The following is a 13191-nucleotide window of genomic DNA, read 5'->3' as shown; positions in this document are numbered from 1 at the left end:
TGTAGATATAAAACTTGTTTTCATGTAAAATGAGTACAGTGTAGACCATTTATAACGTAACCGCTTATAGTGCGGGACCGGATATAACGCGGGTTTTTGCGACCACCGGTTTGCCTCCCATAGAACTCAATGCATAAGCATACCGCTTAAGATGCGGTTGGCCGAAGCACAATACCGTTTATAGTGCGGTTTTTCGGCGGGTCTGCGGATCGACCGGCGCAGCTGAGGCATCGTTTTAGGGTAGCAAAAGAAAAAAGAAAGGATGAAATCGGCCATCTGACGCAGCGTGCACCCCTTGCCCTCCTCTAACGTAGACACCCAAAGAAAAAAAATAGGCACCCTTTAGTTCGTGCGTACCTGATAACCACAATTGACCTTGCTTGATGCATCTCGGAAGATAGCGACAGTCTCCCCATCTGCGCGCGGCAAGTTGATTTTATTAATCGTGAACCGCATGGCCCGTTTTCGCGCACGAAGCGTGCACATCGGCGTTGCGCGTTTTTTTTTTTTTTTTTTTTTCGTGCTCGTATCGACGATTCCGCACTCGCGGTGGCTTCTTCGCGTGGCAGTGGGAGGAGCCTGACGACTTGCACCAATGGGGAGACGCGTACCTAATGGCGGGAGATTCGAAGCGCTCCGAGCCGGCTAGCCGCGCCGGAGATGTTTAGGCTTACCACCGCGGTATTTTTTGGTGGGCGCTTTCACAAGCAGCGTAGATGGCAGTTTATATTCCACTTTTCGCCCACATTATTAGCTCTTTTCTTGCATGAGCATCTTCGCTTGCGCCCCGTGCGGCATTTCAGCGAGCGGTTAGAAGCGGTCGCTGGAACTTACTGGAACTGCCTGCACCGCTTCACGGCCAGTGCCGACGCCATGTTGCCGCCTCTTACCGCGCCGCCCACACCACGCCAGTTGTATCCGCGCTGGCGTGAACTGCACGTTTTCGCGATACCAAATCTACCACGCGGTTCACGCTTTAGAACGTTGTTGCAGATAAGCCACCGCTCTTTCCCTTTCCGAACATTCGAGCCGCGCGAAGCCGAAGATTTCCACCACCAGTACGTTGCGCTGATAAGCAGCCGCCTTCGGCATCGTGAACACAAGGTGGGGTAAAAAAAAAAAATCCCGCTGGCATTCTTATCACGTCTTGCGGCATCTGTTCATAGACGCTAAAAACGCAGCCATGGTCTTTCAAAACAAACACAACGGAAGTTAAAGCCGCGCTCGCCGTTTGTAAGACTGCGCTTTTGCCCTGCAGCAGCGGCTGATGTTAAAAATAATACGAAATATAGACCGTGCCTTCGTTTTTAAGTGCTGTGCGTTTGAGTGATGATAAATATAGCTTGACTTGAGAGATAGGTGGCGATGTGGTTGAATTGGCGCGTGTTTTGGTTATAGTGCGGTACCGCTTATAGTGCGGATTTTTGCGGCTCCCGCGGCATACGTTATAAGCGGTCTACACTGTATATTCAAAGTTATTTCGATTTTTATATTTGAGTTTGTGACAGCTTTTGTAAAAAAAGCTGCTGGAGTGATGCAGCTGAGCAAGGTACCAGTGAACTGCGCACAAATCAAGGAGTGCAATAAGACTAACAGTATCATTCTATCTTGTTTGTAGCAGAAGTAACGACCGTTTGAAGTTTGGGCCTGGTACGTGGGAACTAGAAAAACCGGTTTTCCCATCCAGGCCTGAACTTCAAACAGTGTGTCGTTTTTCGGATATGTTCAATGAAGTAGCCTGATGAACCAAGAAAAACTGTTGCAGTGTGCCTCTGTTCTTTTGGTGATAGGATTGCCCGTCTATACCAGCGTTGAGGCGTTTTTTTCTTTAAAGCGAAAGATTTCTTAGAGGGACCGATGGCGTCCTGTCAGGAAAGTAATGCTTTTCCCCACAGACCAGTCGGCCGACCGAAAAGCTCTGATGAGATCTCTGGACACACAGTGCGCGTGTGAACCGGGCTTCCATTGTGTCAAGAGGGTTACTTGAAAATTGCGGAAAAGGAACCGTTTTAGATAAGACAATACACGCATTGATCATGAAGAAGGAGAACAGTAGTATACCTTTATCTGATAAACCTCGTATCAATATGCATTTAGATTGCTTGTAGATGTGTTTACTTACTGTGGGAAAAATCGTCGCATCGGTTTGTTCTTTGTTTGTGATTTGGGTCTGAAGGTTTCACGATCGATTGGACGCACTTTTAGCTTTCATGCTTCTGTCAACTTCCTCTAGTGAGCGATGGTAAATTGTTTCCCTTATAATTTGCGGTTCGTTCAAAATTTCCCGCCAGTTGCCACAAAGCCCCCAATGTTGCGCTCCTTTTCTTTCCTCGACAGGTCTCCTTCTGGACTGCTGGTGTCGCAGTTCCAGATGTGCTCCTTCTTTGAGAAGCAGGCTGAGAACGAGTTCAGGGTGCACCCGCTGCACCTCGAAGGTGAGAGTTCCGCAGAGCTGCTCGTTCTAGCTCTGCGCGGTCTTTCGCACGGTTGTGCGTTTGTCTGACCCCTCGTGCCTTCATCCCCCTGTTCCAGGCAACTGCGTTTCCATCAGCTACGAACAGAACACGCGACACCTGCTCATGAGCTGTCGGCCGACGCTGAGGAACCCGCACATCACTCACTCCGTAAGTGAACTCTTCATTCTGCCCGGGACAATCAAACGTACAAGTAAAGCCTCCAAGGCAAAGTGGTGTTTGCACTACTTGCACTACTGGTGCAAGGCTGGAGAAGCAGCAGAGCTGGCGGCCCCTCTCCCTCCGTCGGAGACCCGGCGGTTGCATCTCACATGGATGTCCGAACTTGCCGCTGAAAGTTCTCTACGACTGGCAGGCCCGGATCATTTTGTCCGTATTCTTTCACGTCTCTCGCGAAGTGGGCTGCATTGGCACGCGCTAGAACCGGCGGCCAGGTGCAAAGCCAATGCCTGCGCTACGAATTCAAAGGAAATGCTGTGCGCTCGGAACGCGATGATAGCTCAATAGGGTAGACGCCGGTTCAATTCCAACCACGGGGACTCGTACCTTTTCTTTCCGGTTGGCTGCACATGTTATTGTTCTCTGCCGCTGCTACTAACCCCATACCCCTCTGGCCTTTGAGGTGGCCCAGGTTGCTGGTTTCACGGCGTAAAGGTCCCGGGTTCGATTCTCAAGACCTCGCTGCCTTTTTTTTAATTGAGGCTTTGGTATTTTTTTGGTGCAAGGACAGACAAAGCTGGGCCTAAACAGCTGTCGTGTTAAAATACTGCTTTGGGCATTGTCTAGATTTTCGGAGAGTTGAAGTAGGTGTGATGATACAGTTCGACCTGTGCATAGCGAACATGGTCATCATGCCGAATTTGTTCGCTGAGCCCATTAGTGTTGGGTGTAATCAACATGACTAAGCGTTTCTGGCATTAGAAAATGTGCCAGGTGCGCTGACGTACCCACAGCCATGGAGCCACGCAGGTAGCTCCCAGAACTGTTCAATCAACATTTAGAGCTGCGAAACTCTCCATGGTCCCCATGTACAAAAAAGTGGTCTGCGGTTGACCCCACCAAGCTGGAGGCAAACAGGGGCAACCAGGTTGGCCTGCCATCTGTAGTCAGAAAGAGGAAGCAACACTCAGCTTCTTGCGGCTTGCAAGGACTGAGGTTTGGGCATGTTGGTTCATTTTGCGCTGTTCCCCTCCTTTTATTCTTGCGGCTGCTGCCGCTAGCCGTAAAAGAAATCACATAAAAGTGTTAGTAGGCATTACCTGATGTAATGTTTCCTAACTTAAAAACCAACTCTTCTCTTATTTAGTAAGTGTTGTAATGAAAATAAGTGTTCAGCAGGGCTTGGTATATGTCCCCTACACGCCACGCCATTATGCTTGCCTTTTATTTACAAATGAAGCTGGGCTGCTCGCACGGCTCAGGCTCTGAAGTGAAGATGAGTTGCAGAAATGGCGCATATTGGAGAACTCCAAGTAGTTCCAGCTACAGCCTGTTACCCCTTTCCAGAGCAGGGCTTCCAGCACAAGCAGTTACCCGTGCGGGAACAGATGGCTCCACCAGGATTACGGGAAAGTGAGCAATAGCTAAAATAGGGAAGAAAGCAAAAGCCAGGTACAGCTGAACTTAAAATAACTAAAGCTGCGACTAAGGGAAAGGCTGGGCATAGCTTGTATTCACTGGCGAGGCACACATACGGGCAACCATGTGAATGCGTCGTTATTGGTTACGTCGGGCCCCGCGGTATGGCGGTACTTGTCCGTGCTAAGCACATGATGTGTGCTGGACATTCCAAACTCTACCCCACCTCATGTAAAATAATGCCTCGAGTCCAATCTGAGTGGGATTTATAACATCTCTGTTGATACCACCATTGGAAACCGGGCTGAAACAAAGCAAACAATGCACGCTGGCGTTTTTTTTTTTTTTTTTTTTTCTTCCCTCCAGCTTGTAGGCGCAGTAGAACAAGCCGCACCATGTCCGTGGAGCTTCGGCCATGTCCATGGCTGTTTCCAGTGTTGCCAAGCAAAGAAATTGACAGCTAAACTTTACAGTGAATACCACTTATAGATGGTATTCACATTAAAGTTAACATTAAAGTTTAGTGGGCAATTTCTTTTTTTGGCGACACTGAAAACTGCCATGACCGTGCGCCCGCCCTGTCTGTGCATGCATCCGCATCTCACAGAAAAACAAAAACTGGCCCCGGCGTCTATTGTCTACGCCGTTATTACCCGATTCTCAGCTGCAGCGTCAGCAGACATGAGTAATCGCAGTGACACTTTGTGGTGATGCTCTACTTGCCCTAGAGATATCCACATCACCACCGGAGAATGTAGCCGCGGTTGCGAAAGAAAGGGCGGGACGCACAAAATGCCTACGCTGCAGCTCAGTTGCCTGCAAACACAGATATTGGCACAGGTGTGCCCCGCACCTTCCTCACGGCAGAGTCGTTCAGTAAAAAATCCAAATACTGCTTCCAAATTAACTGTGAGCGTTCACGCACATGCTGATTGGGGTAAAATGGCCGCGTAACAGTGAGTATGTTGTTAGCTGGGAGACTAAAGACATCAATTGGCAAGTAGCCGAGCACATACAACATCGCTTGAGAAACGGGAGCGTGCAGGCACCGGCATGGTGGCGCGCACGCATGGTTGCCGGCATACGTGCCACACTAGTGAGTACAACCTATAGCTGAAGTGGGAATAGAGGAAAAGCTGGGAATAGCCAAACAAACCGGCAAGAAATGCAAGGGTGGAGGATAATAGAGAGTGGGAGAGCAACGGCCCCATTTTTTTCCTGCAGGTGTGCAACCTGGTGTTCCCCATGGACGAAGCGGAGGGCCGCTGTGCCTTCAACGTGGTGCAGGTGTTCAACGGGGGCCCCACCCAGGTGCAGCTGTCACGCTCCTGCATCTGCCTCGACCCCGAGAACTCCAGCAACTGCTGGGCCGTGGCCGGCGACGAGTCCTTCAAGCAGGTGAGGACCACACAGGCGGCGAGGGTTTGGGCTCTTGCCTACACTCCCTTTAACAGTTCATTAAACATCTTGTTGCTCAGTCGACCTTCGACGTCCTTGAGGGAATCATTATATAAGAAAGATTCTCCTTTGGAGGTAAAAAGGCGTTTCTTAGTACAGTGTCATCATCATCATCAGCCCATCGACGCCCACTGCAGGGCAAAGGCCTCTCCCATGGATCTCCAATTATCTTGGTCCTGTGCTAACTGCGACCAATTACTCCCCGCATACTTCTCATCTAACCCCCTAAATGTCTGCTGCCCCCTGCCACACTTGCCTTCTCTAGGGATCCACTCTGTCACCCTTAATGACGAATGGTTACTTTGCCTTCGCATTACAGTGCAACCTCAATATAACAAAGTCGTACTTGGAGGTGCAAATATCGTTAAATCGAAATCAAGGTTTTGATTTTACAGTACAGTTAACAAGTTATTGAGGTTTCACACAAATGCCTAACAGTTAACAAGTTATTGAGGTTTCACACAAATGCCTATCGCCCAGAAACAACTGCTATGCACTTACCTTTCCACTTGGAGTGAAATTTCTACTAAAACCGGTCGCGAAAATTGCATGAATTAAGAGTTTTAACTCTCGGGCAATGGAATTCGGATAGCCGACGATAGTTCATGTGTCGTCGTAAAACCGGTGCTTTTCCGCAACGCCTCATTAAATATGATCGCAGACGTCACTAGGTTTCCGCTTTGTTTTCTTTTTTCAATTCGGTCACATTTAAACACCGCTGTTAGTCAATCGAACCCGCGTCCGTGCCCCATGAACTGAACTTCACCTCGCCAAGGTGCTGGTTCGAAGTTATCCCTCTTTTCGTCCATTCAGTGTAAGGCTTAGGCGCTGCGGGCCGACAGTGGATAGGTGTTATAAAACCTTTGAGTGTCTTTCTTTATGTACAAAAGCTCCGCAGTATGGGCGCGGGATGCAACCACGACACTTGAGATAAAGCCATGATCTTGAGTTGAAGGGAGTACTCCCAGACCACTTCACTGTGTGGAGCAGCGCTTACGTGCTGCTCCACAACCGCGCGCGCCATGTTCATTGGGGTTTTTCTCATCGCGGGTAGTTTGAGGATTCCCCGAAGCCATAGGGATACATGGGAAAATCGAACGTCGGACTGCTTCTCGGGGAGCCTGCGGTGAGGCCGAGACTGTAAATCGAAGGGCCCCATTGTCTGCATGCCGTGCGCAGCGAGAGGAGGGTGGGGACTTCGCGGGCGCAGCGTCCGCATGGCGCGCCATCCAGCTTTGCGCGCGTGGCGGGAGTTCTGAACTGCTAATACAGTTGCCGCGTCACGCACTGTCTCAAATCCGCGTTGCGCACTGTTGTAAAATTAGCTCAAAATTTGATTTCTCAACGAAATTTCTTTGTTATATTCCACCATGGGCAAATTTTACCTCGTTAAAACGAGGTTTTAAATGCATCGGTTTCTATGGGGACTTTCAAGGGGAATTACGATTTGCTCGTTATATCCATTATTTCGTTATAGACCGCCTCGTTATAACGAGGTTTAACTGTATTAAACCGTCCATGAGCAGTTGCATCGGTTTCTATGGGGACTTTCAAGGGGAATTACGATTTGCTCGTTATATCCATTATTTCGTTATAGACCGCCTCGTTATAACGAGGTTTAACTGTATTAAACCGTCCATGAGCAGTTTGAGCGGCTTCTTTCATTACTTTTAATAGTTGACAACAGTAGCTTTCACCGTTTTTCTTTCATGTTAGCCTTTTAAGAATTAGCGAGCACTGAATGTTTTCAATGTGGGCTCTGAGAAGCAAAATAAAACGTGCCTCGACCAGAATCTTGTTCTTGCTTTCTTGCCGTGACTTCATTAAATTGGAAGTACCGGACGACATTACTTCGTAAAGTCAAGATAAAAATACGTGCATTTAGCCAACTGTACAACTATGGAATTGAGAGGTCATACAGCAACCTGGGACCACACCAGTCTGTCAGTCCACTTCAGAAAGAAGACGTTGCAGCAATGAACATTGTCATCATCATCCATGCAGGTTCTCGTGTGGGATGCCGCCCTGGGGAAGCGGGTTCACCGCCTGGGAGTGACCAACACCATCCTGGACGTGTGTCCAGTTACGACGCCTGCCGGCTGGGGACTGGCCGCTTTGGCCAAGAACACGCTCTCTTTCTACTCCTACAAGCACGGCGTCAGCAGCTAAGCCACCACGAGAAAGAAAGGGAGAAAAAAGAGAGACTGGAAGGTGTCGGACTTGAGTGAATGAACAGTGGAACATCAGACTTCTTCTTCACCAAAGTTGTGTACTGTTTCTTTTTGTGTGTGTGTGCGTGTGTGGTGTTAACTATCCATGCCATTCTTTTGTGCGCGCATGTGTTTGTACATAGAGGAGGAACTTTCAGTGGCCAAAATTATTTTCAGTGGTGGATGGAGTAGTCTCTCTCTGTCTCATAGCGTGTAAAAATGGAAAAAAAAGGAAACTGCCACCTTTGTACAGTTGGACAGAGCTAGTTCTGTGGTCAGCTCTTGAAAGAGCTTTGTCGTAGAAGTGTGTTCCACTGAATGGAAACTTAAATTCTGCGTGATAAGTGCAACAAAGGAAGAAAGAGGCAACATTGCAGCAGCATCATTTGTTTTTGGAAAACGTATGCCCATTCGAGCAGCTAGAAGATCGATGAGAGAACGCCATCTGGGGGTTCAGTGTGAACTTGGAGAGTGTGTTGAAAATGGACCCAACATTTGGGAGGTGCTTGTTGGAACATTTGTCGTTGCTGTTTCAACAAAACATCGCTCCGTATTACATGCCACGTTTAGAAAGTTTTTTGAGGAGGACGCCTTGCCTTTTCTTGCTGCGATTGTTCTGCCTGTATGAAATTTAAAAAAAATTGCAACAGCAAAGTTGCTGTGACAGGAAGTTGGGGGGGAGTTTTGAGTTTCATGTTTTATTCGCCGCTGTTAAGAGCTTGCCAGGTGGTTTTTCTGTGAGCTGGATTGTTTGGGTATCACTTGTATTTTCACCCAAAGTAGGATTTTGTTCTTGATTGGTGGATGCTGTTGGGGTAGTTAAGGCTTGAAGGTAAACATACTTACTGCACCGCAAAACGCGTGACACCACCACAAGAGATTGGGACAAGCACCAAGTCATTTTGAGTCCACATTTGCTAAAATTTTTCATCTGTATACCAAGCATTTCTGTTTTAAATCTTTGTAGGTATTTTTCTACACATTTTTTTGTGCCAAAAATTCAAGCATTACGTGGGAGGCATTGGGACGTTGTTACAAGAAGGTATGTATAGTTTCTACGAGTTGTTTTTGGTCACTTTTGAATTTCCGAATGGCTTTGTAATGATTCAATAACTTGCCGCTTTTTTTTTTTCTGCCCATTTGGCCAGTGCAGCTGTCACTGCGCTTTAGTAACGAGTGTCTTCAATTTTATAAGCTTGGTTCTAAAACAAAGCTACTGAGTCCAAGTTTTTTTTTTTTTTTTTACATCTCACGTAACCTGCACGGAAAGATAGGCAAAGAAAATAGTTTGCTTAATTTGTAGAAGAATCACGACTTTGCCATGAGCCAAAAAGAAAATTCTTGCATTCTGTATTATTCCACACAAGCCTTGGTGTGTGCCTGAGCTTTTAGGCGTTCAGTACAGAGGTTGTTTTAACTTGTTTTTAGCCTCAATATGAACCTGGGTAGGAGTAACAGTAAGCACACGGCTCTGGGGAGTGTTTCTTTTGTGCCAGTTCATAGCATGTGAGTTTGATCATCTTATTTTGCGCTCAAGTTTGAGTGGCGTGGTAATATCACATTTTTCTCGCTAACCTTGCGACGTACGATGCCAGGCAACAGTTTTGTGTGGTGGTATGGGTGTGTATTTTCGAGACTGCACACTGCTTTGTTTTTTTTTTTTGTGCTCTATGCTTTGAACCACCTGTTTCTTGTTTCTTCGAGCTGCATCTTTGTGTGTGTAATACTTTGCTTGAAAACTTGTGTTTTCCTGGGAAGTGCTGCTTTTTTGTTTGACGTGATCTCGACCGTGCGGGAATTTTTTTTTTTTTCAATCATCGCTGTGGCGTGAAATGTACATAATATATATATATATGCGTATGTGTATACATATAGAGTATTTCACTTCGCTCATTCGGTATGATCTGGGAAACTAAATGCAGGGATTGGGCTCGAGTATATAGTGCGGTTCCTGTACACCATCGATGAGTATGTCATTGAGTCGTGTTGTATGCGCGTGTGTGCGTTCAAAGGTGTGGCTCAATAACCAACTCAAGTGGGAGTTTTTTTAAATAAAGTGTTGTTTTACGAGATGCTCATTTCATCAAACACAATGGGGAGATGCAGGAAAAGGGATGCAGGGTTTTTTTCTTTTTTTGAAGCATGCCGTTTTTGAAGCCTCGACTGTTGGCTTTTGAAGCCCTCAGCTGATGCTTAAATTTAAAAAAATTAGGAATGAGCTGCTTCCAATTTTTTTTTTTAAAGTTAGGCAAATTTTATTTTTATTTTAAATAAAGGTTTGTTAACCACAACTTCGTTTATTTTATCCTTTATTTAAAATTGAAAAATAAAATTAGCCACCAACAACTCAATAGTGGTGTTTTCACTTGATCATCAGTTAATAGTAGCTCTTTGTTCTCGGTCACCCACTATATCCACTGCTCTTCAGGATTTTTTGTTTCAGTACTCGAAGCATGCTGCAGGCAAACTGAGACACAATGCTCCAACAGTCGTGAAAATTTTTATTTCAGCGTTTGGTGCGAGTGACATGATGTGCTCTAGGAGCCTTGCTCAATGGCGTCTATACTTTGTTGGCTAGGACATGAAAAACATGACAGACATGTTGATGTTGTCAAAGAACATAAATGCGTCAAAGAGGGTTAAGATGAGTGCAACCCGAAAGCATGTTTTGTGACTGGACTAGGCTAAATCATTCGTTTCTTTAGCTTCTATCTACAGAACATAGCTGTAAGGCACACAGTTTGAATATGTACATGAGTGAAGAGGCTGCTATTGCGCTTCGAGAGTCCGAGATGTGGAAGGTTCTGTATAGATGTTCGTTGATTTCTTCATGGTTTTGTGTTATCAGATGCCTTTATTGGCCTTTTGTTGGGCCAGAAAGCCTGTTTGCTGGGTTGGGGATTCACGGTGTTCTTCAGGGAGTTCCACTGGTCACGATGCTGTTGCCATGCTTGTCAGGGCATCAGAAGTGCAGTATCTTGGCAGCCTTGGAGTTGTGCGTTGAGGGCCCTCTGGCAATCAGGAAAGGAACAAAAAAAGGAAGACAGGAGTAGCGTTAGTTATTGCGCTTCAAGCTCGCGTAAGCTGAACCTTGACCCCGAGGCCTGTCGTAGTGGAAGGCTACTTGGGATCTTTAATGTACACCAAAATGTCAACCCACTGTGGTGTTTTCGGTCTATCGCCTACTGCTGGGAATCAAGCCTGTGAGTTGGGATTAGTATTGCCGCAGCCACTGAGCCACCGGCACGGATCCAACCTTCGGTAATGACATCATATAAAGGGTAAGCAATAAAAAGTAAAGCTGTTACACTCAATATGAAAGCTGTTGGAAGTGCAGAGCAGTGATTTGCCATAATGAGCTGTAGCGCCGTTATTCGCTCACTGCTGCCACCACCCAGTGCAATTCAAATTTTCCGCCTTCGCAGTGCTCGCGCGCCCCCTGCCTCAAACTGCGCCAGCGGGTGCTCTTGTTCTTTTTGTGCTCACTTTTCCTCCCGCACGCGCTGCGGCTGCACTTCCACTTTTTTTTTGCTTGAAAAACCAACCTAATGAGTGTTCCTAAGTAAATGAACGCGGGTTCTGCCGGTTAATTACATGTAGTTTGCGTCAAATGTACCTGCAGTTTTCTTTGCGCTAAACAATGGGGAGATGTATGACCAACGCCAGCGGTTCACAAGTTTGAAACGCTTATGACTATATAAACCGGTTGGTTTTTGAAGCCTCTGTGGGACGTCGCTATGATGGAACGCCGTGCAGCTCTACTTGGGTCCAGCAGGTGAGCTACGATGGCAAGAGAAGCCCCTAAAGTGCTCTGCACTTAAAAACCAGATTCGAATTTAAATAGTGAATGAAACAGTAGTGTAATTTGAAATCTTGCGTGTAGGGACCTTTCATGAGGCAGGTATGTCCTACTTTTGAGCAACGTGGTGGGAAAAAAAAAACTTGCCCAGCTTTACTAACTTGGCGTCGCGAGCACTGATGTTAACAGTGAAGCTGCCTGACATCACTTAATCGCAAGGCTACGCTTCACAGAACTTCTCAAAGCCAGCAGATCGATTCCCGTTCATACAAACATGCAAATTCATGTTAGCGGTGTTGTACTGCTCGCGCCATCTACAGGAACCTTTTGTTACTTGTGAACTTGGAGCACTGCCACGAGGGGGCGCCGCCAGTGCTTTTTGTTCCTTTCACGGCGTATGTTTTTATTTGCTATCACAAAAATCAAGCAGCCATGTATTTTTAATTAAAAGAACAATGCAAATATTAGTTATGTATTGATGTCTTGCTTCAAATATTGTTAATGTTTTATTTCTGCTCAAAATGTTCACAAGTGTAAACATTGCCACCAGGTTTAGTAGTGTAGAAAAAGTGTTGCCTACATAAGCGCCTCGTTCGAGCATTCTTTTAACTTGCTGCATGTGCTGCAACATATAGGTCCGGCTGTATCGTTGACATCATCAGGTTGCATTTCAGGTGCTTGCCACTTCCTTTGCAGAAGCTTATTCCACCTTGGAGGATTCCTCTCAAATGTTAGTGAGTTCAGCTATTAGTTCTGGCAAAAAGTTCCACTTACACACAAGTAATGCAAAAAAACTTTCAAATAATTCTCAGCATAATAACGAATGCTTGCATCACTATATTTTTTTTTTTTTGGAGGGGGGATGTAGAAGCAGGTGTCCGCTTCCAATTCCCTAACTTGACATTTTCCTTGACCACATAAGGTATATTTTCTTGACGAGAGTACTAAGGCATTTTAATTTAGGTACGACCTATTTTGGGAAGAACTCAGGCTATTGATGTTTCACAACAAGACAAGCATATGTACTACAAAACAAATGTACTTTTGGTACTTGAGAGAATCTAGTTTTTTTTTTCTGAGTTTAAAGTTCTACTTTACTAGGTAATTCTAACTTCATGATGGAAAGGAACCTAGGCTATTGAGGGCATCGGTGCGTTCTGTATGTTTGTGTTGTGTTGTAAAAGATGTTCCAATACCTATACTAAATGAGCTACCATACTATAAGTTAAAATCGAAGGGTCAGTTTATTTTAGGATCGTTTGATTGCGTTCAAACAATGTTTTCTTTTTTAGCAATCAAACGAGGCTTCTTTGCACGGCGTTGTTGTCATGCAAGAAAGCCAACCCGAAGTCAGCTGTTTGAAGGCGTGAAACTTGGCGTACTTAAGTGACGTCACCAAGGGCTCTCACGTGACGTTATGACGTCAGAGGTTCAAACGGTGCCGAAAGCGCTTTCCCTCTGCTACAGTGTAACTCCGCGAACCACCAGCACCGAGAAGTGGCGAGACGGCCTGCGCATGCGCACTGATGGCACAAGGCGGGAAGAGCGGCGCGTAGTCCGCTACGGACCGCCACCTTGCGTGGAAGTTCCGCTCTCGAAGGACGAAATTAAAGAAAAAAAAATACTTTCAGTTCTCGCTGGAAAATAAGCGCACTTTCTTGAAGTCGTTTAT

The 13191-nt window shown here is 46.2% G+C and overlaps 1 protein-coding gene and 1 long non-coding RNA gene across 4 annotated transcripts in view; one reads left to right on the top strand and one right to left on the bottom strand.

The window, feature by feature from the left end:
* Window positions 1-9790, top strand: part of LOC144162805 (E3 ubiquitin-protein ligase RFWD3-like) — a 46769-nt gene extending 36979 nt beyond the window's left edge. For both annotated transcript variants that reach the window (XM_077693469.1, XM_077693468.1), the window contains exons 12-15: window positions 2338-2435; window positions 2533-2624; window positions 5277-5450; window positions 7515-9790. In XM_077693469.1, coding sequence (XP_077549595.1) covers window positions 2338-2435; window positions 2533-2624; window positions 5277-5450; window positions 7515-7679 — 529 coding nt within the window. In that variant the 3' untranslated portion in view covers window positions 7680-9790. The remainder of the gene's footprint in view (window positions 1-2337; window positions 2436-2532; window positions 2625-5276; window positions 5451-7514) is intronic.
* A 415-nt stretch (window positions 9791-10205) lies between these two features.
* The window catches only part of LOC144162806 (uncharacterized), a 40371-nt gene continuing 37385 nt past the window's right edge, over window positions 10206-13191 (bottom strand). For both annotated transcript variants that reach the window (XR_013320772.1, XR_013320773.1), the window contains exon 3: window positions 10206-10731. This is a non-coding gene — a long non-coding RNA (uncharacterized LOC144162806). The remainder of the gene's footprint in view (window positions 10732-13191) is intronic.

Source organism: Haemaphysalis longicornis, unplaced genomic scaffold (assembly GCF_048455015.1).
Source record: "Haemaphysalis longicornis isolate Haplotype H1 unplaced genomic scaffold, Haemaphysalis longicornis Haplotype H1 scaffold_12, whole genome shotgun sequence".
In the NCBI taxonomy this organism is placed as follows: Eukaryota; Metazoa; Arthropoda; class Arachnida; order Ixodida; family Ixodidae; genus Haemaphysalis; species Haemaphysalis longicornis.
The sequence above is the reverse complement of the archived record's forward strand: the minus strand, read 5'-3'. Positions and strand labels throughout refer to the sequence as shown.